Source organism: Aphelocoma coerulescens (assembly GCF_041296385.1).
Source record: "Aphelocoma coerulescens isolate FSJ_1873_10779 chromosome Z unlocalized genomic scaffold, UR_Acoe_1.0 ChrZ, whole genome shotgun sequence".
NCBI lineage: Eukaryota > Metazoa > Chordata > Aves > Passeriformes > Corvidae > Aphelocoma > Aphelocoma coerulescens.
Window position 1 is genome coordinate 42,655,863 of NW_027184085.1, and position 22,424 is coordinate 42,678,286.

General features: G+C 40.4%; 2 protein-coding genes across 2 annotated transcripts; one reads left to right on the forward strand and one right to left on the reverse strand.

Moving 5' to 3' along the window:
- Nucleotides 1–3,940: 3,940 nt before the first annotated feature.
- LYRM7 (LYR motif containing 7) lies at nucleotides 3,941–12,551 on the reverse strand. Its single transcript, XM_069001726.1, has 5 exons — nucleotides 12,456–12,551; nucleotides 10,314–10,386; nucleotides 9,612–9,682; nucleotides 7,041–7,122; nucleotides 3,941–4,471 (listed from the first exon to the last, which is right to left on the reverse strand). Exons 1-5 carry the CDS (start codon nucleotides 12,471–12,473, stop codon nucleotides 4,395–4,397), a joined length of 321 nt encoding a protein of 106 aa, XP_068857827.1. The 5' UTR covers nucleotides 12,474–12,551; the 3' UTR covers nucleotides 3,941–4,394.
- A 4,093-nt stretch (nucleotides 12,552–16,644) lies between these two features.
- HINT1 (histidine triad nucleotide binding protein 1) lies at nucleotides 16,645–20,600 on the forward strand. Its single transcript, XM_069001940.1, has 3 exons — nucleotides 16,645–16,806; nucleotides 19,386–19,490; nucleotides 20,263–20,600. The coding sequence occupies exons 1-3, from the start codon at nucleotides 16,696–16,698 to the stop codon at nucleotides 20,425–20,427; spliced, it is 381 nt and encodes a 126-aa protein (XP_068858041.1). The 5' UTR covers nucleotides 16,645–16,695; the 3' UTR covers nucleotides 20,428–20,600.
- Nucleotides 20,601–22,424: the final 1,824 nt, after the last annotated feature.

A 22,424-nucleotide genomic window follows, 5' to 3' on the forward strand; every position in this document is an offset into this window, starting at 1 on the left:
TTTCTAGATCCTTTGTGGGCTTTGTCGCCCTGCACTGGACACGCTCCAGCACCTCAATATCCGTAATACTAAATACCAACATTAATACTCAATTTGTGTTCCTATTTGTGCTTTGTGTTAAGTAATTATTTTCTCATAAAACTAAAGATCAAATATTTGACAGCCTACCAAACTTCAGAGTTTAGGATTGAATTTTGCAAGTTGTTTGGAAAAAGTTATCTAAGGCTGGGAAGTATTAGGACTCAGCTCTTCCTGTAAGTTGGTCAGTCTTTATTTTCAGTTTTCAATTGTCAATATTTATTTTCCTTTTGTAAAGGAAGTTTAAAGAACTGCCAGTACTTGAAGCTGTATTTACAAGACCAGTGTGATACAAACAGGGCTGATAATTTTATGCAGCACTCAGACTATTTCAGCTCCTTCAGCCGGCAGGACCTCTAAGAAAAAGAGTAAATGCTTGTGTCACTGAAGTTGCCACAGGTTTGCTGATCTCATATTACCTGAAAAACTGATTGAGAACTCAGCTCCTTAGGGAATGTACAAGCTACTTTTCCATACTAAACTTTTAATGCTACTTCCAGATCAAGTCTTTGTAAAATCACTTTGTGGTTTAAAAGCACTCCCTGTAAAATTAGCAACTAAATGCTTCCTGCACTGAAGTGCACAGGAACAGAGAAGGGGATTTATTTGCCCCTGCTAAATTAGAAAAAACACCTTGTTCTACCTGAAACCATTAAGAGTTCAACACAAATCCTACCCACACAAACAAAATCAATTCACAGATTAAATCTATCACCTGTGCTTTATGAACATCAGGCTATAGAAAATGTACCAATACCATGCTTGATCCCTATCCTGATCTTGCTGGAAAAAAACAACTGCAGAAACTTTTATTCTGAAACTGTTAAATAATGGAGAGGGTAGGGTGGTTAGCAGAAGACCAAAACTTGGTACTTAAGCCAGAAATACTCTTTGGATGTATTTAATGCTCTCAATAAAGCTACAGTGTATATGAAGTGAACACTTCATGAAAGAGAATACCAAGGCAGAAAGCTCTAACAGATGCATCTCTGGTAGATGATGCCAAAAGCTGAAGTGCTTAGAATTTTGGTACATGGAATCACTGAGGTGACATCTGTTCTGCCAAACTTGTTATACATGTGACTACTTTGAGCAGACCTGAAACTCGTCTGTAAAACACCGGGTCCTGCTAAGCAGTACTGCTGGTGTCTCTGCACAGGTCACGGACACACCTCTGCATGGCAACGTGCACTGGTCAGAGCACACTGAGCTCTTGGCTCTGGCAGCTGAACTGTAGCAGATCTCAACAAGAACCAAGGCTTTTCCAAGAGCACCTCCTGTGCGCCTGCAGAAGACCTCTATGGATTTTTTGACACACACATGACTAAACTACAGTTTAAAGAACTATTACCTTTAAGGCTTATCTTTTATGATTGATGATACATACTCTGGAAGGAAAGACACATGTATTTCTTTCAAAATTCTGCTGTTGCAGTAAACCCGAAAAACTTTAATGTGATTGAGTTGTGCTATTGTGAACTTATTAAACTAGTTTCTGTTGTAAACAATCAACCTTTTCCCCTCCTAAACCATTAAGTGAAAAGCCCTGTAATGACTTAAAGAGTTTCAGCTAAGTCTTCAAACTTTGCAAAGAGAGATTGCAACAATTTTTATTTATTATTTATTATTGATTTTTATTTATTATTGATTATTGGTATTAATTTTAAAAAGATATATATGAGCACAAATCCAGCAATATCAAGTACAGATTCATACCCAGAGTGAAATTAAAAAGGTAAATGAAAACAGGGGTGATGGCTGGGTTCTGGAATGTGAACAAACAGGTAGCCATGAAAAAAGGGGAAGAGGAATAGTCACTATGACCAACTAGCACAAAGAAGCCTTCAATTACCAGGTGCTCATTAAGCAGGTTTGTGAGATTCTTTCAAGATTGAAAAGTTGAATTTGAAGAAAGCAAGCACCTGCTGGGCCCACACAGCAGCCAAGTCTGAGATACTTTTAGGCTCAGTAACATATTTGGATTCCCATCTATCTTGGTCTAGATACTCCCTGGATTCCTATTTAAAATCCCATTGAATAAAAGCAAGGAATAGGCCTGTCAGCCTCGTATGTCAGTAGCCTTTTTTGTATCATCTTGATTTTCTTTATCTCAACTCTGCAGAATTTGGTTTGTCTTTGCTGCCCAGGAATGCACAAGGACAGCAGGAACATGGAATGTTAATGCACAGACCATAAAGATACTGCACAGGAGTGTAAGAAGAACTATTCTGAAGACAAATAAATTGTACCAACTGTTTTTTTTACCGTGTACTTTATTTTCACCCTTTGTGTATGTTATTCAAGTGACTCATTCTGTATTTTTATTATGAGTATTCAAGATGCATGTAAGATGAAGTACACAAATGCCTGTTGAATCACAATTGATCCTGTAAGTTGACACTTCCCTACTGTATTTCTACTGATGTATTCTTACTAAAAATAAAACCCTGAAACACATGACAGCAGAACAATACCAAAGCAACAGTCACATGAAAAATTCCTCCACTTGTGGGTTTCTCAAACAGGATACAGAAGACCACCGTCTATCATGACATCACCAGTCTTTTACTACATATTTTGGATGGTAATGGGCAACACTATTTTACATCAGTAGTGGAAGAGTGAAAACTTACCAGGCCTCAGTTCTATAAAATCAATCTGAAGGATAAAATCTCTAAGGCTACGCCCACAGCCTAAAGCAGTGGCTACGAGAGGTAAACTCCCCCCAATTCCAACATGCCATGGGATGTATACCTTAATGGTTACGTAATTTGCCAGTCTTGCCAGACCCCTGTTTAACTACTTCTGCTTAAGTTAGTCACTTCACCTGAGGCAATGCTCTGCTTTCTCTTTACAGTTGCAATTACCTTGTATTTTCTCTCTCTGGCATATGCCTCTCTTATGCCCCTTATGGGAACAAGAAGTCAATGTAGGCAGGCTGCAGAAGGATGGCAAACCAGACATAAAATATAGCTTGTCCTTAGGGAAGTAAACAATACCAGGGGCCTAGAATAGGGCATCCCCTACAGATTGAGACATTTGTTTTGTAGTGCAGCCACTAGACCACAACAAATGGCAAGAACTGCAGTCATTTCATTCCATCTCCCATCACGTGTCTGCTGCCTTTTAGCTACAGTGCAGGGAGTATCAGCACAATTCAAAGAGGTTTACTGACATCTGTAATTGCTGCTGGCTGCCCTGCACATGGCAGCCAGAGGCAATAGTTTTAAAGAAAGGAGTACTTGTCACACTGACATGCTTTATGAGAAAAAGAGACTGGATGAAGGCACTAGTTTTCTGGTTCATTCAGCCAGTGAAGCTGTATCAGTACACACACAGATACGCAATTCTGACCTCTTAGAGACTGAAAATAAACAGGAGCACTAGGACTCACGAGTTGAGATGTACTGCTGGACTACCTCACTGCTGTGTGAGGTACTTAGATCCTAGGGTGGTGCCCGTTACCAATTGCATGAAGAGAAGGTTCTATGTATCACTGCAGTTGTACCTCCTTCCAGTTAAAATGGAACAGATCATTGTGATGAATTCCGCAAGAAGCAAGTAAGTATCCTTTAAAAAACATGCAAATAGTTATGGTTTAGTACTCAAACTTTTCATATATTCACTCTAGGCAAGTTCACTTGCAACTAAACAGCAAGGCCCTTTTCTTTGGAAAATGCCTCAGTCACTCAAATGATCACAAGTTAAAACACAAACCATACATTCAGAAACTATATGATCTAAACCAACATCCTTAGATTATATTGTGGTTGGGTTCTCTTGTGCTGTTGTCTGAGAACTAAATCCTAACATTCCAGCTCATTCCAAGGTGTGGAGGAGAAAAAAAACACTAGACATGCTCTCCCATCTGTAAAACACGAATAATTTATTCAGATAAACCTTTAAGAATTCTCTCAGGCATCACAGTATACCAGTGTACAATTAATGACAACTTCAGAAACCATGCTTTTGGTGAAAAGCATACATTTAATGTTAAATGCCACAAGATGTTTTTCCATTACTTCAAAGAAGCTTATGATTGACAATAAGCTTATGAATAAATATTATCAGTATTAAGTACTCCATTTAATTTTTACATAGGTTTGAAAAACTCTGGATTGCTGGGAAACAGTCTCTGTCTGATAGCTGTCAGAATCAGAAACACTCCTGGCTGAAGTAACACAATTCAGCAGTGTACTTTTAAGTTCTGTGGAAGTATTAGTATCTTCCACAGAACAAGTGCATGATAGTAACACAGCACTCAAGAAAATCAGTGAGTTGATTTTAGTCTCTTTTTTCCTGGTAACAATATTTCCTCAGGATTCTTGCTTTTTTGTTGGTTTATCTAAGTAAGGAGTGTTGTCTTGTAGCAGATCTTTCCTGGGTACAAGTACTGAAATAGAAAAAAAAACCCAGTAAGACTATAATCTTATGGAAAATACTACTTCAAATTCTAAAGTTGTTTTCACATTTACAAACAAAAAAATCAGGTTACTAAAATGAGGATCTGAACTTCTGGTAAGTGTACAAGCATCATCATTATATCTAAGACAAAATCATACTAAGATTTTACTTTCAGCTGGTCACAATAATGTTTTCCCATCTCCTTTTATAAGCATTAAAATTTTTGATATCATTAAGAAGCCATAAAAAATTATCAAGTCTTGCAGTAACTTTTAGCAGGGGGGGAATGGCATTTTTTTCAAGCCCGAGTCATATTATGCTTACTTCAACAGTTTCAAAACTGAATACTGGATTTAATTTAGCTCTCTCCCCCAAGTCTTGGAATCTGATCTGTAATATTTATCTTGTCACACCTACTTTAAAGGCCAACAGGAAAAGAAAGCACCTAGTGAAAGTTACTGCCACTATATTATCACAGAGCTGACTGTTCTGTGTCCTTTGTTACTGGGTTCCCTGTCCTATGTTTTCTCTCCTCTTCCTTCTGTTGCTGATACACTTGGCTGTCCTAACTCCATCCCTACACACTTGCACAGGATTAGAATACAAGCTAGTATTTGAACATGAATACATGGTTTTTGTAATGGAAGTTCTGCCTTACAGTCCCTGCTGAAGTTCTCTGAATGGCTCTTCGGAGGTTGCCACGATATGTTTGGATTCCCAGAAGTCCCTCAATCAATGCTTTTATAAAACAACAGCCTTATTATGACAGAAGTCTTGGCACAGATAAGTCACTGGTTAAACTATAAGAAGTGAATAATAAATGATGAGGTCATCCATTGGAGTGATGTCAAATGTGGAGTTCTACAGGTATTTTTGCTGACATGTCACTTACAACATATTTGTAAGTTACCTGGGAAGAAAAGGTTTTTAATATATTATCCTGAACAATTTCATTAAGAAAATGGCTTACTGTGAACAATGGCAAGACATGCTTAAGACCTGACTGAGTAACCACTAAATTGATAGACAAAATTACACCTAGAGACATGTAATGCAGAGAGGTCAAGAAAAATACTAATTTCACAAAGTAAGTGGTAAGTTCAAAACTGATTATGACTACTCTGAGTTTAATGAGTACAATTTTGCAAAAATAAATACATAATATGTACACTTGGCAGCCAAAAGTTAAATTTAAAATTATCAGTGACTATTAGCAGGAATCCAGTTGAAAATGAAAGAGAAAACATTATTGTGCTGTTGCTGTGTGTATAAATGCCTCCTTGCCCACAGTTTTACAACGGTGCTCAGCTCTGACTGAGATAGCAGGCCTTAACCATCTTGAGAGATAGAATTGAAAAGGGTGCAGTGAACAGCAATAGAATAATCACAGGCATTATTCACCTGTTGTTTCTGAGAGAAGCTGTTCCATGCGGGAAGTGAACAAAAAAGAGGCAATGAGGACTTAAAAATTCATGAACAGCTTGGTGAAAATGAAAAGTAATTGAAGAGAAGGCCATTGAAGACAATTAAACCAGAAAACATCCCTGGCTCAAGAAGTGCTGCCAGGTGTGAAGAGCTGAAAGAGGTGCAAGTTCACTTTGTCTGTTCCTATTCTTCCAACTGTTATCTGCCTGGAATCACTGTGGAAAACTTGACACTGGTCCAGACATATCTTTGGTCTTGATCATAACTGCTGTTTAAAGCCAAATGTTTTACCAAACCTAAAACAAAATTGTTACAAAATTTCACAGACAACATTAAACAGAAGTAAAAGGAAACAATGTACACAGATGAATATTTCCCAAATTCTCTACCACACGGTTGTATGCTGAGCCTACCTACTACTTCTCTTTTTGACTGTTAGATAAAAGAACTGCTAAACCAGGAATCAAGATTTCAGAATTTGATAGACTTTGCATCAAGACCATCACCGTGTCACAAATCTTATGCAGAATAACCTGAAACTAAAATAGTTGGGCAAAAGTTTTGGAAACGAACACTCAATCCTTGAAGAAAAAGCTATTTTATGGTCTATTCTACCTGTGTCAGAAATAAATGAAATTGTGCAAGTGAGACGTTTCAGGAGTACATACTGCACTTGCTAATTCTCCTGGACAGCTTCTCCCTACTTGGTAGAGCAAGCACCTACAGATAGATACTGTGGCTACTGCCTTCAGACATACGCTGACTGATGAGCGTGTACACGCATGCCGACTTGCTATCTAATTGCTGACCTTCCTAATAGTTATAGCTAGTTAAGGGCATCAAAAGTAATTTCTGCCTCTTTTCTACTAGCCCCCATGCTTCAAAACATTTGTGTAGAAACTTTGTGCCTTTGAAACCTCCACCTGTCCTAGGTAGTGACATTAATCAATAGCCTACATTAAGAGTTTCGGCAGAGAACAACAGACATGCTATTTGCCTCACTATCCCTTTCCTTATTTTAACATTCTATATTTATTTACTAAACTATTATTTTCTTATAACTATTATTTTATTATTATAGTTTATTTACTATAACATATACAAGTATCTTTTTAGCACGCAGTCTTACTCACCTATTTTGTCAGAATCTGTGTGAACCGCCTGAATAACAGAAGTTCTGAGAATCACTTCAACATCTGAAGCTATTTTCAGAAGCTAGCAAAAGGAACAAAAAGAGAGGAACAACAGAGTAATTTAAATTATATATGACTATTTCTGAAGTTATGTTCCATACTAGACAACTATTCAAATAATAAAGTCATTCAGTTCTACTATTCAGTTACTTACGTACTACGTATACACTGCTTTTGCTTTGAGCGTTCTGGAATAACTTACAGATTGATATGTAAGTGGCCTTGACATGGAGCACATAGAGAGGGAAACTTCAGCTCAGTAACATACACCAGTACACACATCTACGTACCTAATCAAAACTGCAAATGAATAAGGTGAAATGCAAGTACAAAAACAATTAACTAGTTCCCAATGATCAAAGATACTGCGAATGCCTCAGTAACATTTGACTTCCCTTAGTGAAAGGGCAATCTCATTATTTCAACACTACCGTTCTTGAAATAAGGAGACAAAAACAAGGGCAAAACACGACAAGAATTAAGAATACTGAAGTTTCATAGAAAAGCTATGCAGAAACAAGGCACTACCTAAAGATTAGCAGAGGCAATAGTATTTGGCAAAAGGCCTAGAATTCCTTCTCTCACTAAGAGGATAAGCTGAAGCACCCTCGCTAGCTTTGCTGAGCCATTAAGAGAAGTCTAATACTTGTTTGCATGATACCTGTGCCAGAAATAAGTGAAATTGTGCAAGTGAGACATTTCAGGCGACATGCTTACACTAGGAAGTGGATCTTTGCAAAGGCTACAGCTCAATACTTGAATCTACTTGACTGCATTTCTTCTCATGCTTTCCCCTTTTATGGGCTTGGAGCAGGTACCGTCCAGTTATCCCTGCTGAAAAGCCCATTAGCAGCCGGGCTGCATGCTCCTGAAGCACAGCTTCCTCTTCAGACTGATCTTAAGGGAATTCTGCTAGTTGCTCTGACACTGCTCTACAAAACAAGACAAATCGCAGGGGGTGTGGAAATAACCAAGGTAACTTTGTAAGTGCACTCCTGATGTGAAGTCAAACTGATGCATTAGATTCAGCTGCCGCATTTCTCATTCTCATACTGTAGACAGTTATCTTCATGTCCTTATGTCACTGCAAGCTTGCCATGTACAAGTACACACGGATACAAGTACTTGTTGATGTATTAGAATACACTGTAGCTTTCTATTTTGGCTCGTCAATATTCCATTTTTTAGTTGCTGTCCAAAGCAGAACACTAACAACACCGTGTTTATGCAAAGAAAGTGCCCAGACTTTCTCAAGTGCTGTAAATAATTTGATTCAGTTCCTCTGCAACCAAGTCTATTCAGTGTGTACATGCAATAAATATGACAGCTTCTGTGATGTTCTAGGAGTGTGTAGCTGGGATGGAAGCCTAGTATTTCTTTCACTGACATAGTTAATCGACTAGCCCATATTAAAAAGTTACATATGTGTATTTTGTAGGTTGCCAATTATAACAAATAGAGATTTCAAAATTACAGCAAATATTTTTCCTGCACACGTATTAAAAAACCAAGCCTTAACCACATAATTTAGCTAATCAGACAGTACTAACACAAACACTGAGTATTACTACAGGAGGCTGACAACAAGCTGAAATTCATGCAGTCCTAACTAAACGGTCAGAACTATTCATGCTGCTGTTCAGTGGCTGGTATGAGGAAAAGGTTTACATTCATTTCTGCAAGGGACAGATGTAGGCACTTCACTCCAACCAGTGCCCAGTGACAATGTAAACACAGTCTCATGTCAGGCTGAACGACAAGGACTAAGTTATTCACTCTGTATGGATGTTAATAACTACAATTACCTAAAATACAGAAGTTCCATTTCAGGCATCAGTAAATTTTAGAAAAAATGACTGAGCAAAAAGCGTTAAGGTGCCAATTGAGCAAAGGTTACTAACTTAGTGAGTGAACAGAATGCTCTACTTTTAATGCATGATGAGGAAAGAAGCAAAAAAATCCCTGTAGCATAATTAATAAATACTACTACTAGACTATATTACAATCAATCATAATAATTTTGTTATTTTTGCCTTCCACAAAAGATTCTGACTCATTTGTGATCTGTCAGCAACTGAGCAGATTGCTTAATTTCTCTGCATGTTTCTGTGTTTGTCTACACAACAATGATCCGGTAAATTTAAATGACCACAATGCAGATAGATATTATGAGCAAAGCATAAAATATTTACATGAAATAGCAACTATAAACATTTTCTCCTATAATTTTATTAAAAACTTCAGAATAATCACTTTGAACTGTCAAAACACACTTTCTACTTACATGTTTTTCCATGTACAATATTCTGTAACATATTATTAATACCACTGGAGGTATCTATATATTTATAAACAAAGATCCATGCAGAAGTCTTTCTAAGCCAATCTGATTTTTTGTGATGTCTCAATGTATTTACAATGGTTTAGAGATCCTTTAAGTAAAAAGCTCATTTCTAAATATTTTTATGCAAAGTGGAAAAAAACCACAAACAACAGAAAACAAGAAAATACCTCATTTATCTTCTCTTCGGATTTCTCATCTCGGTTATTTCTGAATTCTTCATTTATCTTTTGTCTTGCAGCTAAATAAAGTAAACAAAAAACTAAAGCGTGAACAAAAATTGTATTTGGAATTTGTCACTGCCCCAAAGTTAAGAATCTTAAGTCCTTTATGGCACCTTTCTGGGGCACTCTGATCAAAGTATTCCAATGTAAGATTTCCATGTAATTCATGTGAGTCACAGTTTAAGTTGACTGGTATACAAATCAAGTACGATTCACTATTTAGCATTCTGTATTGCATACAGAATGTGGTTTACTAAAAAAAGCATTTCCTCCATTCCCTTGAGGAAAAACCATACAGAGAGAATTAATTCTAATGCTTAATACAGTTAAACATGCTTTGGCTGAACTGAAGAGAGTAAGTTAAAAAAACAAAATAAAAAAATCTCCCAGGAAGATCAGGAAGATTCAAAAAAGAGATGTGTCCCTTCCAAAATATGGATTGGGTGCTTGAATCTAAGAACCATTTGTTTTGTTTCAAATTAAAGGATGCCTGGTTATGGACACACAAGTTTTCCCGATGATTACTTGAAAAAATACGGAAGAGAATGTAAAGAAAGATTATGTTAAGAATTCTCTTTCTCTGTATTCTGAGAAGAAAGTTCCACAGAAATACAGGTAAGCATACACCACATAAAACAAGTATCTCACCTTCAAGGGCTTTGGTATCATTTTTAAAAACTTCTTGCCGTGTTCTGTGCAACAACTTAAAAAGCTTCAAAACCTGCCAATACAACATCAATAGAATTTACTTACTTGCTAGCAGGATTGTTAGCCAAAATTAACATTTTACAATTGAAAATGTTTTGGTTGAAATTCCATGTTCTTTCCGCTTAGTACAGAATTTGATAAGGAATCAGTATCTAAGAGTTTTACTTAAATTCCTGATAAAAAAATCTTGCAGTCAAAGCAGATATAGTCATCAAAATCTCAGACAGGTCTAGATATTTCAAATCACCCTATGATGCTGGCACCACAATCCTAATTACTTGGCATGATGGGAATATAATCCTGCAAATACATGGGCACACGCATTATTTATCGTGCCAACATCAAATAAACCGGACAAACTGGAATAACTCTAAAAGTCAAGTTACTTGGAAGGCACTGTCAAGGGCACATCAGAGGATATTCTCCAGCTATTGAAAATGACAGAAATAGAAATGGCTGAAGTATTCTCATATAATAATCTTCTACAGGTGGTGTGGCAAAACCAATGCAAAGTCCTTCCCTTAAATGTAACTGCCAGGTCAGCAAACGAAAACTTCAGTAAAAGCAAATACTCAAAAAATTAGTATTTACAATGTAGAGAAGACACACCTGAATATGTATGAAGAGCAAACCCCCTGAGAATCACAGCTGACAGTCATGTGGTTTTGGTTGATCATTCATACAGACTCTAATGAACTACTGAAATCCTCAAGTCCTTGTGAGACTTTTTTGGTGTTTGCCACAGACTGAAAAGAATCTCTGACAAGCACCAGAAAAATGTAATCTTGATAACAGTATGCCTTTTGAAGCTCCTTGTAGTACTTCCTATCATGTTTTGGCATCTCTAGAGGGCACCATTCCAGGTAATTCATAATAGTCTTAAATTGCTTTCTCACTATTAGTGTTCCAAATATTTTTTTAAAGGACATTAAGAGGAAACACAGGGCTGTAACTCAGAAAAAAACCAGAAAATGAACAGAGCCATGTTGTCTTTAATTACACCATTCCCTAGATGGGTGAATCTATGGAAAGTAAATTCACAGAATTAAAACACAACAAATAAACTTCTTGCTTTGCAGATTATTTTAACATCCCAAAGTTTTTCTACCCCACAATATTTTTGCCACCTCTGCAGTTAGCAAATTAATATTACAAGCTGTTTTATGTGGAAGACATGTATGGTAAAACTTGAAGTTTTCTGATGGTTATTCTGAACAATTTGATGAGCGATTTTCAGGCATCTTCCTGCCCTCACAGCAGTCCACAGCTTCCTCACAAGGTGAAGAGGAGGGGCAAGCACTGATCTCTTCTCTCTGGTACTCAGCGACAGGACCCAACAGAATGGCCTGAAGCTGTGTCAGAGGACACTTAGGCTGGGTATCAGGAAAAGGTTCTTCACCCAGAGGGTGGCTGGGCACTGGAACAGCTCCCCAAGGAAGTGGTCACAGCACCAGCCTGACAGAGCTCAAGAAGCATTTGCACAACTCTCTCAGGCACATGGTGTGACTCCTGGACATGGTCCTGTGCAAGACCAGGAGCTCGACTCGATCATTCTTGCAGTTCCCTTCCAACCCGGGATATTCTCTGATCCTATTTCTGCAAGCTCCTCCTGAAAAATTTTCACGACACCTGCCACAGAGTAGCTGTATTAGATGGACTTGATCAAGACATATTAAAGCAGAGTCCTCTGACCTCCACAGTCACCTGCTTTAACAGAGAGCTCCAGGAATACCTCAGTCTGTTGTATTCCCACAACTAGGCTTTAAGACGCTTCTGAAAGAGGTACTGACAGGACATCACACCGTAGTAGTGAGAGGGTTTAATAATTCGTTAGTCTTTGCTTTTCCCTACCTTACTCTCACGAGACGTGCTTTTGATGTATTTTAACCTCTGCTTATCACATCTAGCTTCCTTTTCCCGCAATGGCCTTTGCCCGCAAACCCCTACTTTTTTCACCTAGTTTTGTGTCCTTCTTGTCCTGAAAGTCTATGTCTTTTGTCTCTACCAAAGCTACAAAGCTCCAACCTCCCCGCACGCCAGCGGGAGGCTCCCGCAAGGATATAATGTATGTGTGTCACTCGCCTGCCCGCGGCTCCCCATGGCGGCCACCGCCCGCACCGGCCCACCGGCGGAAGTGGCGCACCGGAAGTGACGATCAACCCAGCCGGTGCCTCTGCCAATGCTGCCCCGCCGTCCGCTGGCCGCCGCCGCCGCCGTTCCGAGCAGCCTTTGTGCCCCCGCCCCGCTGCCTCCGCCGCCGTCACAGACTCACAGAAGGGACTTCCAGCTCGGGCTGGAAGGGACCGCAGTGGCTCATGTAGTCCAACGTCCCTGTTCAAGCAGAGACATCCCAGAGCACATGGCACAGGATTGTCTCCAGACGGTTCTGCCCCCACTCGGGGAGACTCCACAGTGTCTCTGGACAATCCGCTGCAGAGCTCGCTCACCCGCACAGCGAAGTTGTTCTTCCTCGTGTTCAGGTGGGACTTCTGTACTTCCCTCCATTGCCTCTTGTCCTATTGCTGGGCACCACTGAGAAGAGCCTGGCTCCCTCCCTTCACATACTGACAGACACTGACGAGGTCCCCTCTCAATTTCCTCGAAGCCGATCAGGCCCAGCACCCACAGCCTTTCCTCGTAAGAGATGCTCCAGTCCCGTCTTCACTGCCCTCTGCTGGACCCACTTCAGGAGCTCCATGCCTCTCTTCGACTGGGAAGCCCAGAGCTGCACACAGCACTCCAGATGTGCCTCACCAGGACACAGTAGGGGGTGCGGATCACCTCCCTTGACCTGCTGGCATTGCTCTTCCTACTGCAGCCGAGGACACCACCGGCCTTCTTGGCTATCCAAACAGTGCCACTCCTCGGCATGCCAGGGTCTGGTGGGAGGCTGCCACTGCATGCAGGAGGAGCTGAAGGGGGTCCATAGTAGGGAGGCAGTGCTGCCCACAGGCTCCACTCGGTCCACTGGAGCTGCCAGTGGCCCAGGGACCCCTGCCCTCTGACGGGAGCCGTGGTGAGGACGAGGGGCTGCTCCCTGTCCAGCACCCCCCCGCCGAAGGTTCGCAGACCACTGCCCAGGGTAGCACAAAGACCAGTGTGCTCTACTCTTTCTTCTGAACAAAAATCCAATTGTTTCAAATGGGTAACTGGACAGCCATCAGTTTGTTTGCAACACCTAGAATGGCCAATAAATGATGATGTTTGCTGTTGCTTCAAATCAGTTTTTATTTTGCCAGACTGTTTCCTTGCTCTTGCACTGGCAACTGCCTTGCCAATGGCAATTCAGAATCCTTCCTTACTGGGGTGCCTTCTCCTTTCCCAGTCTATTTTTCACCACTACAGAAGAAAACTTGTGGTTACAATTCCTTGTTTCTGCACTTATCAGTAGTATCTCAGGATCTCTCCAGGTCCTAGGTACCCAGCTGCACTTAGAAGAGGCCAGCTGCACTTTTCAAGGACATGTTTGGTTCCCAAGATCAGAGCTGCCAAGCTGGCAGGCTTTTTTTCTGCTGGTGTTATCTGACAGGCATTTTTTTCTGTTCAGTCATTTCCCCTCTCTAGTCAGGTCACCTTCTTGACTGCTCACATCAAGTTCCCCACAGCCCTGGCTTGCCTTATTCACACCCTGGCTGACCACCCCAGCCTTGCCGTGGCCATATCATGGCCATGTTTGATACTTCTAAAAAACTGAATTGCCATTCTCTTGAAAAATAAACAAGCTTATAGTTCAGTAACACATCATTCAGCATTAGCTTAAAGGCAGCATAAGGATTTTCTGTGTAATCATCTTTACTGCTCACTAGACCTCTAGCTTCAATACACAGTCCATTTAATCGTTTAACTGCAATTACATTGTAAGCTAATTGAAATATGGGAACACTATTACTCAATATTTTTTTATTGTTAATTAATACTTAACTGTAAGCATCTATTAAATACTTCTTTTTACTATGTAACTCATCAATAAACTCGATCTGTTAGCAGAAGTGATGTTTATTCATAGATTTATTTCCAAGAATAATTATTGCAGATGTGAATGAATGAATTAGACCCTTTGAAAGGACCTTGTTTTATTCAAAATAATATATATTTTGCTGTTTACATGGTGAGACACAAATATATGCTGAAGTCAACTATACGAAAATAAATGTTTTTGCTTTTTCAGAGAAACCTTTAACTTGTCTCTTTATGTCTTCTCTTAATATAGAAATATGCTTTACAGACTGATTCCACGGTAGCCTGTGGAACTACTTAAAATATATTACCATGTGCAAATGGATCCAAAATAAGTATTTGTATGTTAAACTCCTGAGTCTGTCTAGCTAGTAATACCAGATCTTCTGTTCTTTCACAAAATACATTTAATTACTGAGAATATGGGGGAATAAAATTAATCATTTATTTGCTGAATAACCATGGTTAGACAACAATATAATTCAAAGAAATTAGTCCCTGAAGCACTTCTTTTAATTGTCATAAAGCTCCAATACCATCTGTAGGACATATACATGTCAATATATCTTAATGCAGAACCACCAGCTGAGGAAGAGAATATAATTTCAGTGTTTAATGTGCTTTATCAGAGTTTTGTTCAGTGTATCTCATGATAAACTATTTCAGACTTATTACCAGAAATATATGACAAATTCTGCTCTTTTTGTAACAAGTTCAGGTAATCAGCTGCAGAACCATATTAGGTTTAAGCCACTTAGCAGTATTTATTCCCTGCCTCCCTCCAGCATGCTTTCCTGTGAGAATTTTTTGTCTAGAGAAAAAAATATATAAATGTCTATATTAATATCTTCCTAGACAAATCTTCAGGGAAGTCAATCTACTTTATTTGTGAGGTTTAGAAAATTGTAGAATCTAGAATGGTCTGGGTTGGAAGGGACATTAAAGATCATCTAGTTCCAACACCCCTACGATCAGGGACATCTTTCACTCAACCAGGTTGCTCAGAGCTCCATCCAGCCTGGCCTTGAACATTTCCAGGGATGGGGCATCCACAACTTCTCTGGGCAACCTGTACCAGTGCCTCACCACGCTCACAGTAAAGAATTTCCTCCTCATATCCAATTTAAACCTCCAATCTTGCAGTTTACAGCCATTCCCCCTTGCCCTGTCAGTACATGCACTGTAAAAAGTCCCTCTCCATCTTTCTTGTAGGCTCCCTCCAGGTACTGCAAGGCTGCAATTATGTCATCCGGAAGCCTCTTCTTTTCAAGGGTGAACAATCCCAATTCTCTCAGCCTTTCCTCATAGGAAAAGTGCTCCATCACTCTGATCATCTTGGTGGGCTCCTCTGGACTCACTCCAACAGGTCCATGTCCTTCCTGTGCTGGGACCCCAGAGCTGGATGCAGTGTTCCAGGTGGGGTCTCAGCAGAGCAGAGCAGAGGGGCAGAATCCCCTCCCTCCCCTGCTGCCCACGCTGCTTTGGATGCAGCCCAGGGCACGTTTGGCTCTCTGGGCTGTGAGTGCCCATGGCTGGGTCATGTCCAGCCTCTCACCCACCAGCACCCCCAAGTCCTTCTCCCCAGAGCTACTCTCCATCTGTTCATCCCCAGCCTATGTTGGTACCAGGGCTTGTCCTGACCCAGCTGCAGCACCTTACACTTACTCTTGTTAAACCGCATGAAAATTAAGCTTTGTTGTTACTCTTCTAGGTTTCTGAGGTTTTTTTCCTTTTTTATTTCTCCTATTTCATGACTGGTGTCATATGTATTTTAAAAAAGAAGCATTTACAACTAGATGTATAGGCGTGTAACTTTTGTGTTGCCCTCTGTGAATTACTGCTTGGCCATATTGATTCGTTTGTTTCACGGTTACGAAATTACTTGCATGCAGAAGGGCTGACACATTAAACAGACCTTCTGCAGGATCCTGATTCCAGGAGCACCAAACACCTGCAAACTTGTATGGAAAAGCTAACAGCAGCCCAGCTCGGAGCAGTCTGCAGAGGCTCGTTCCAAGAAATCACACAGATATTTGCGTTGGATTTGAAGAGCAGTATTTCTGCCTTCAACAGCCTCTCCCGGCATCGCACTACTTTCTGCAGAATGGAGTTTCACTTCGCAGCGTTGATTCCTACGCGGAACCTCCAAGAGCTCCTCCCCGCTGGATGCCTCCGCAACTCCCGGGTCAGCGAGGGCGCGCCAGTGCGGGGGACGGGACAAGCAGGAGAATGACAGGCGGAACCACCAATCAGACAGGCGGAAATGGCCGGCGTCCGGCGTCGGCCCAATGAGCGCCGCGGGGGGCGTGGCCGCGGGAGGAAGCTGCGGCTGGCGGCAGGCGGGAGCCGCGCGGGAGCCGCCGCCATGGCTGACGAGATCAGCAAGGCGCAGGCGGCGCGTCCTGGCGGGGACACCATCTTCGGGAAGATCATCCGCAAGGAGATCCCCGCCAACATCATCTACGAGGACGAGCAGGTGCGGGCGGTGCAGGGGCCGGGGGCGCCGTGGAGGCGCTCGGGAGCGCGGCGGGGCGGGCGGGGCGCCTCCGCGCCTTCCTGCACCGTCCCTGGAGCTGCATCGGGCTCCTTGCCAAGGGTCGAGGGTTCTCACAGCTGGTGTAGGAGGGTAGCCGTGAAACCTTTACCGCCCGCAGGCAGCCTCCTTGCGGGTTCCGAGCACCACAGCTAGCTGCTTTTGCAGGTCCCGATGTCCCTCTCAGTAGCCTTATGGAGGTTATGTAGTTCCACTGCCAGGCTTTGGCAGTGAACCTCCGAGAAGGATTGATGGTGCATCACAGAATGTTAGGGCCTAAATGAAGTAATCAGCTTTAGAAGAAATGCAGCGGTTATTTTCAAAATGTAAACTAGCTACTATTCAGTATAAGATCCTCTGCATTTTTTCCCACACCCCCTTCAGATTGAAATACAGGAGCCCCATTAACAGGAGCTTTTGCTTTTGAAATAAGGTGTTATTCTCAGTGGAGAATACAGACTAAGGATTCAGTTTGTCAGATTTATGTGTGCAAAAATCGTGCACATAGCTTGAAACTGTTTTCTTGATAGATGGCAGAATTGTTGCAGTTGCCATCTGCTCTAGAGAATATTGGAAATGTTCACTGCTTTCTGAAAGTCATGATTATATTACTGCTCTGTGTTTATGTGAAGGTGTGTGCTCTTTCTTTTCCCTGGTCAAAGCTCTGTGAGTTTTTTCTTCAGCTGTAATGGCTGCAGCAGAGTAACCTGAGCACTACTTGATTAGGAATTGACTTCACTGAGCGTATAACCCACTTTGACAGCCATTTGTGCAGAGTATTTTCTGGAAGAGTCATTACCTGCAGTGCCTCACTTGATTTTTACTTCAAAATGCACAGAAACGTAGAACTTCTGGATTTCAGTTGACTAGTGGATGATCTTCAATTAAATTTGTTGACTTTATGGAGGTCTTTTTAGAGGTGGCTGGAAGTGTTAAAAGGAGAAGGGTAAGGAAGGCCTTTAATCAATAATTGACCTTTACAGAAAAGGAAGTACTGAAAAGTGCAAAGTCTCTGTGGAATTATGCCTTATCATTGTTTTTCCGGTTGAATCTAAACTTGCTGAAATGAAGTTTGGTTTCCCATGCACTCATGAACTTCTGTGGTTGTGCTTTTTCCTTAATGCTGCTTCTGCTTTCTGTACCATAGAAAACTATTAGCTTCCAGTCTTTTGCTCCTAAAATCTTTGACGTGGTTTGGCCATTTGCATTTTGCCTCCATGGGACTATATAATAGAAAAGCTGCTTACAAAATGGTCAACTCAAAGTCAAATTTATTTATTTGGGTGCACATTAGTTTTATTCATCAATTATTTACTTACTGTCCTTCTCTGTTTGGAAGAAATGAGCAGTTCATCAGAGATTCAAAACTGGGCATTATCTTAAAGATACCTTAAAACTGGACAGATTTGGTATATAAAAGATAAGCTGTATACAAGATCGATGCAAGCTGAGTTCAGGCTTTTCACCACTTTTACTCTTGACAAAAGCCATGTTTCTTAGTAGAAGAAAAAAGCAGTACAGTTACAAAGAAAATTAACTTTATTGATTCACAAAAAAAAGTATCTAGGAAATAAGTATTTTGAAGAATCTAGATATGTGTTTTTAAGTATACACTCTCTGCGACATAATTCAACCTATAACTACGAGGTGTTTTGCTGTTAAATGTGGTGGGTAAGTCAGAGATGTCCTTGGACTAATGATGGCAGGATGCCTGCTGTGCATCTGCACGTTTGTCAAGGTTGCAGTAGCAAGTCCCAGTTTTGTGGTTGGCCATTTGTACAAAGAGATACAGCTTCATTTTCTCTTGTCTATTGGTAGTTCCTAATTTGAGATTTAAGTGGTGCATGCAGTGTCTGATTGGTTGTAATTTTGGTATTTGTGTAACTTCAGTTGAGATTCAACTGCTCACTACAGACAGTTGTTTGTATTTCAAAAGTGATGCCTTTCTCTCAATTTGAAGCAGAGCCGGTGTTAATGCATTACCATGAAATACTTCGTGCTGCTGAGAACAGAAGTTTAATATGGCCTTGATCACATAACTTCAGGATCTTTGGAATTGCCTTGCTATCTTTGACCAAGGAAATATTCAGGCATATCTGGAAGATGATTAGCAACTCTTTGCCATTTATTTTATTAAACATGGTGTTAATAAAAAATAAGTAAGCATAAGTGTACTTTTTATAGGCATGCATGCCAGCAGCTCTACTAGTTGTTATGCATGTGTTGCAATAGTAAATCTTGAACGTGATTGTGTATTACTTTGCTGAGAAGGCTGTAGATTTTAAACAGTACTTTACAGAGTAATGGTTTTTTTCATACCAGCAGGTTTTGGTAAGTAGTGTTTTGTGTTTAGAATTTAAAGGATGTAGAATAATATGTCACTCAAGGAAAAACTACCATCTCTGCATGTGTTTGGGGTATGCGATAGTCTGCTGAAGTATGTATTTAGTGGGGCATATTGATTTGAAACTCTTACCTTTCTCTGAAGCAAGTTATATTTTACCTCTTTGCTGTTCCTCCAGTGCCTCGCGTTCCATGATATTTCACCCCAAGCTCCAACACATTTCTTAGTGATTCCTAAGAAGCCAATTGTCAGGTTGTCTGAAGCAGAAGATTCTGATGAATCTGTAAGTACTCTAAAGGTTTTCTGTATACCAAACTGTGCTTCTTATTACTTCCATAATGTACTAGGCTGTCCCCCTTTTCCTCTTGACATTTCAAAGAGGCAAAGTAGTTTCCAGATACTATAATCCTTGTCCTCTAGCTTAAAATATAATGGAGTTAAAGTTTTCCAGTAAAATTAGCTAGAGAAAACAAAATATATCTGTATGTGTGGATTTCCCAGGCAAAATGAATTGGCATTTGTTATCTTATAATCCTGATGTCTGTTTTCATTGTTTGCATGCAAGAGTACTTGCTCTAATATGGGCTTGGAAGTCTTTAGCAGGTCAGAGGTGAAGAAAAGGAAGGTTAGCTGAGAGGTGCTGAATCTTTCATTTGTAACTATAAACATCAAGCTCAAAGATTTTGTAAACTTTACATGGTAAAATAAAGTTTCTTTTCTACCAGAATTATGTATGTTGTCTGAAGAAGTAGTTGGGGCTTTAACCATGAAATAAATTTAGATTCTCTGACACTTGTAGTCTGTTACAGCCTGGCTTGAAACAAATCAATAGTTCTATTTTTCCCCTAGATTATGCATAGTCAGTCTTTATAGATTTTCTTGGGAAATGTCAGTTGCAGGCAGACAACAATTTGAAGAGCAGTGGCTGAATTTCTGAGAATTAACTTACTGGCTTATTGGTTCTTTGCTCTCATTCCTTCCCTTCCTGCTCTTTCCCCTTTTCTGTGTGTTTTCTGTTTGTTGTTTTTTTCTTTTTTTTTTTCTTTCTCCTCCAGCTTCTCGGGCATTTAATGATTGTTGGCAAGAAGTGTGCTGCTAACCTGGGCCTGACCAATGGATTCCGGATGGTTGTGAATGAAGGGCCTGAGGGTGGGCAGTCTGTCTATCACGTACATCTCCATGTTCTGGGTGGCCGTCAGTTGGGCTGGCCTCCTGGCTAAGATTTGTACACCACAGGAGTTAACTGCATGCATACAAGTTACCACCAAATAGATTTAATATGTTGTCCATCAATCTAGCCACTGTGAGTGTATTGTTTTTTTTAATGTGTGTCTACAGAGGGTAATAAATGCTCTGAACAATATTCGCACAATAAAGATCAAGCATGTGGGAATCGTCTCTGTCTGGTGTGCATTACTGATGGAAACAACTCTGAAGTTAAAATGATGTTCTCTGGAGTTTAAAGCGTGTAACATGTTTCGGTCTGCTAACAAGTCTTCTGTAGGTAGTGATTTGCCAAGGCATTTGAAACCTGAAGGTGCAACCCCTTAGCAGACTTCCATGTCTTTTGGGAAGAAATCTAGGCTTTTTGAATGTGGTATGTAAATATTTGTAAAGCCCGTGTAGGCTGCTGCTGAAACTTTTTTAAAAAGTGAAATTCCAAACATGCTCTTCAAGGGCTGTGTCAGTGCACTGCAGTGTGTTGGGTACACACTCCTGTTGGAGCTTTCTGTCAGTGGCTGCATTCTAAGGCTCAGTTTTTCCAGTGAGAATGGGTAAAACGATAGTCTTCATGGGAGCTCTGATAGTTCATAGCACACGGGTACTTAAGTTGTGATTTTGATCAAATTGAGGACTTGAAATGAAAAAACTGAACTGTTGTAAGATGGTCAAGGCATTTCTTGGCACATAAGCAGCATGATGTAGTATGCATATATATATATATATATATTTTAGATTCCAGATTTTAGTGAGCAGATCTCCTTCAGTTAATAGTACTTTCTGTGTGTTGCTGCATACAGCTGTTCATGCAACACAGTCATCAGATCTCCAAGACAATACATTTTCTTGAAGTTGTGGTTACATATGTGTTGGCCAGTGTGACTACAGAACAACTGTTCTTTCCAATAAAGCTGTCACAACTAATTAGTTTTTATGATGAGAGATACTTAAAAGCCTCAGATGCCTTGATAAAAGCTGGTGTTTAAGAAATGTGTGAGTGTGTGTAAAGGGTGTACAGGTAAAGCCAATTAAATGTATTTTCTGTTCAGGTAAAAATTGCAAGTTTGGTAAAGCCATTTAAGTTCATTCAACCAGAAGATACTGTGTAAGTACTCCTGAATGTTCTGAGCTTTCAGAATTTTTACCCTAAGATGTGTCTTAAACTGGAAAGTCATCTAGTGATTCTGAAGGGGCTTGGTTTATAGTTGAGTTAGGAATAAACAGGTGGTTCTGCAGTGGTAGCATAATGGCTCTTCTTCTGTGTAACTTGCATAGAAGTGAAGAAGAAAACCACCCAATCCCCAGAGGTACAACATCCCTGAACAGAAGCTGAATGCGTTTCAAAAGAATGAGGTATCACTAGCAGACAGAGTGGGGCTGAAGTAAAGGTTTGTGGCTGGGAAACTGGCTATCAGAGTAAGTTCATGGAAGGCCCTTAAGGATAGTGAGATGAACCATCAGCATCCAAATACGAGAAGGGGCATGTGACGTGTGTACTTTGACTTTCCTAATTTCTGTTGTATGTGCTTTTTACCAACACTGGCATATGTGATTTGAAGCATAACTGGTGAAGTTTTTGCTGCTAAACCCTGTATGAAAGTAACCCAGTAAAACTTCTGTTTCTTTACTTTGAATCTTGGAGATGTACTTGCAGATGTATGTGCTTTGGGAAGGTAAAGAAGACTTCCAAGTGAGGGCAGAACCGTGAATCTGTTGCAAAGGTAGCCATGAGGCCAGCTTCCTAACTAGTTTAATTGTGCTTAGGTTTCAGATGTGTACCTTCTGGATTGATGCTCAAATGATGAGTAATACTGAGACCTGTCAGACAGTGGTATACTCAATGTGGGAAAAATATAATTGGAGAAAACCTTTCTTTTCCCTAATTTGTGCATGTGGGAAGTGGAAGAACTGGGCATTAGTTGACTTCTACGTCTCAGAAGTACTTGTCAGTTTGTTGCTGAAAGGCAGACCAGGCTCCTTGTCACGAGTTTTCTGC

What these genes read in the sequence shown, in the direction of transcription:
- LYRM7 (XM_069001726.1), bottom strand. An exon ending in TGATACCAAAGCCCTTGAAG is followed by an intron (nt 9,683 to 10,313) that starts GTGAGATACTTG and finishes TACTTTATTTAG; the next exon opens with CTGCAAGACAAAAGATAAAT. An exon ending in CACAGATTCTGACAAAATAG is followed by an intron (nt 4,472 to 7,040) that starts GTGAGTAAGACT and finishes TTTCTATTTCAG; the next exon opens with TACTTGTACCCAGGAAAGAT.
- HINT1 (XM_069001940.1), top strand. Translation starts at nt 16,696, where the DNA reads ATGGCTGACGAGATCAGCAAGGCGCAGGCGGCGCGTCCTGGCGGGGAC. An exon ending in TCATCTACGAGGACGAGCAG is followed by an intron (nt 16,807 to 19,385) that starts GTGCGGGCGGTG and finishes CTGTTCCTCCAG; the next exon opens with TGCCTCGCGTTCCATGATAT. An exon ending in CAGAAGATTCTGATGAATCT is followed by an intron (nt 19,491 to 20,262) that starts GTAAGTACTCTA and finishes TTTCTCCTCCAG; the next exon opens with CTTCTCGGGCATTTAATGAT.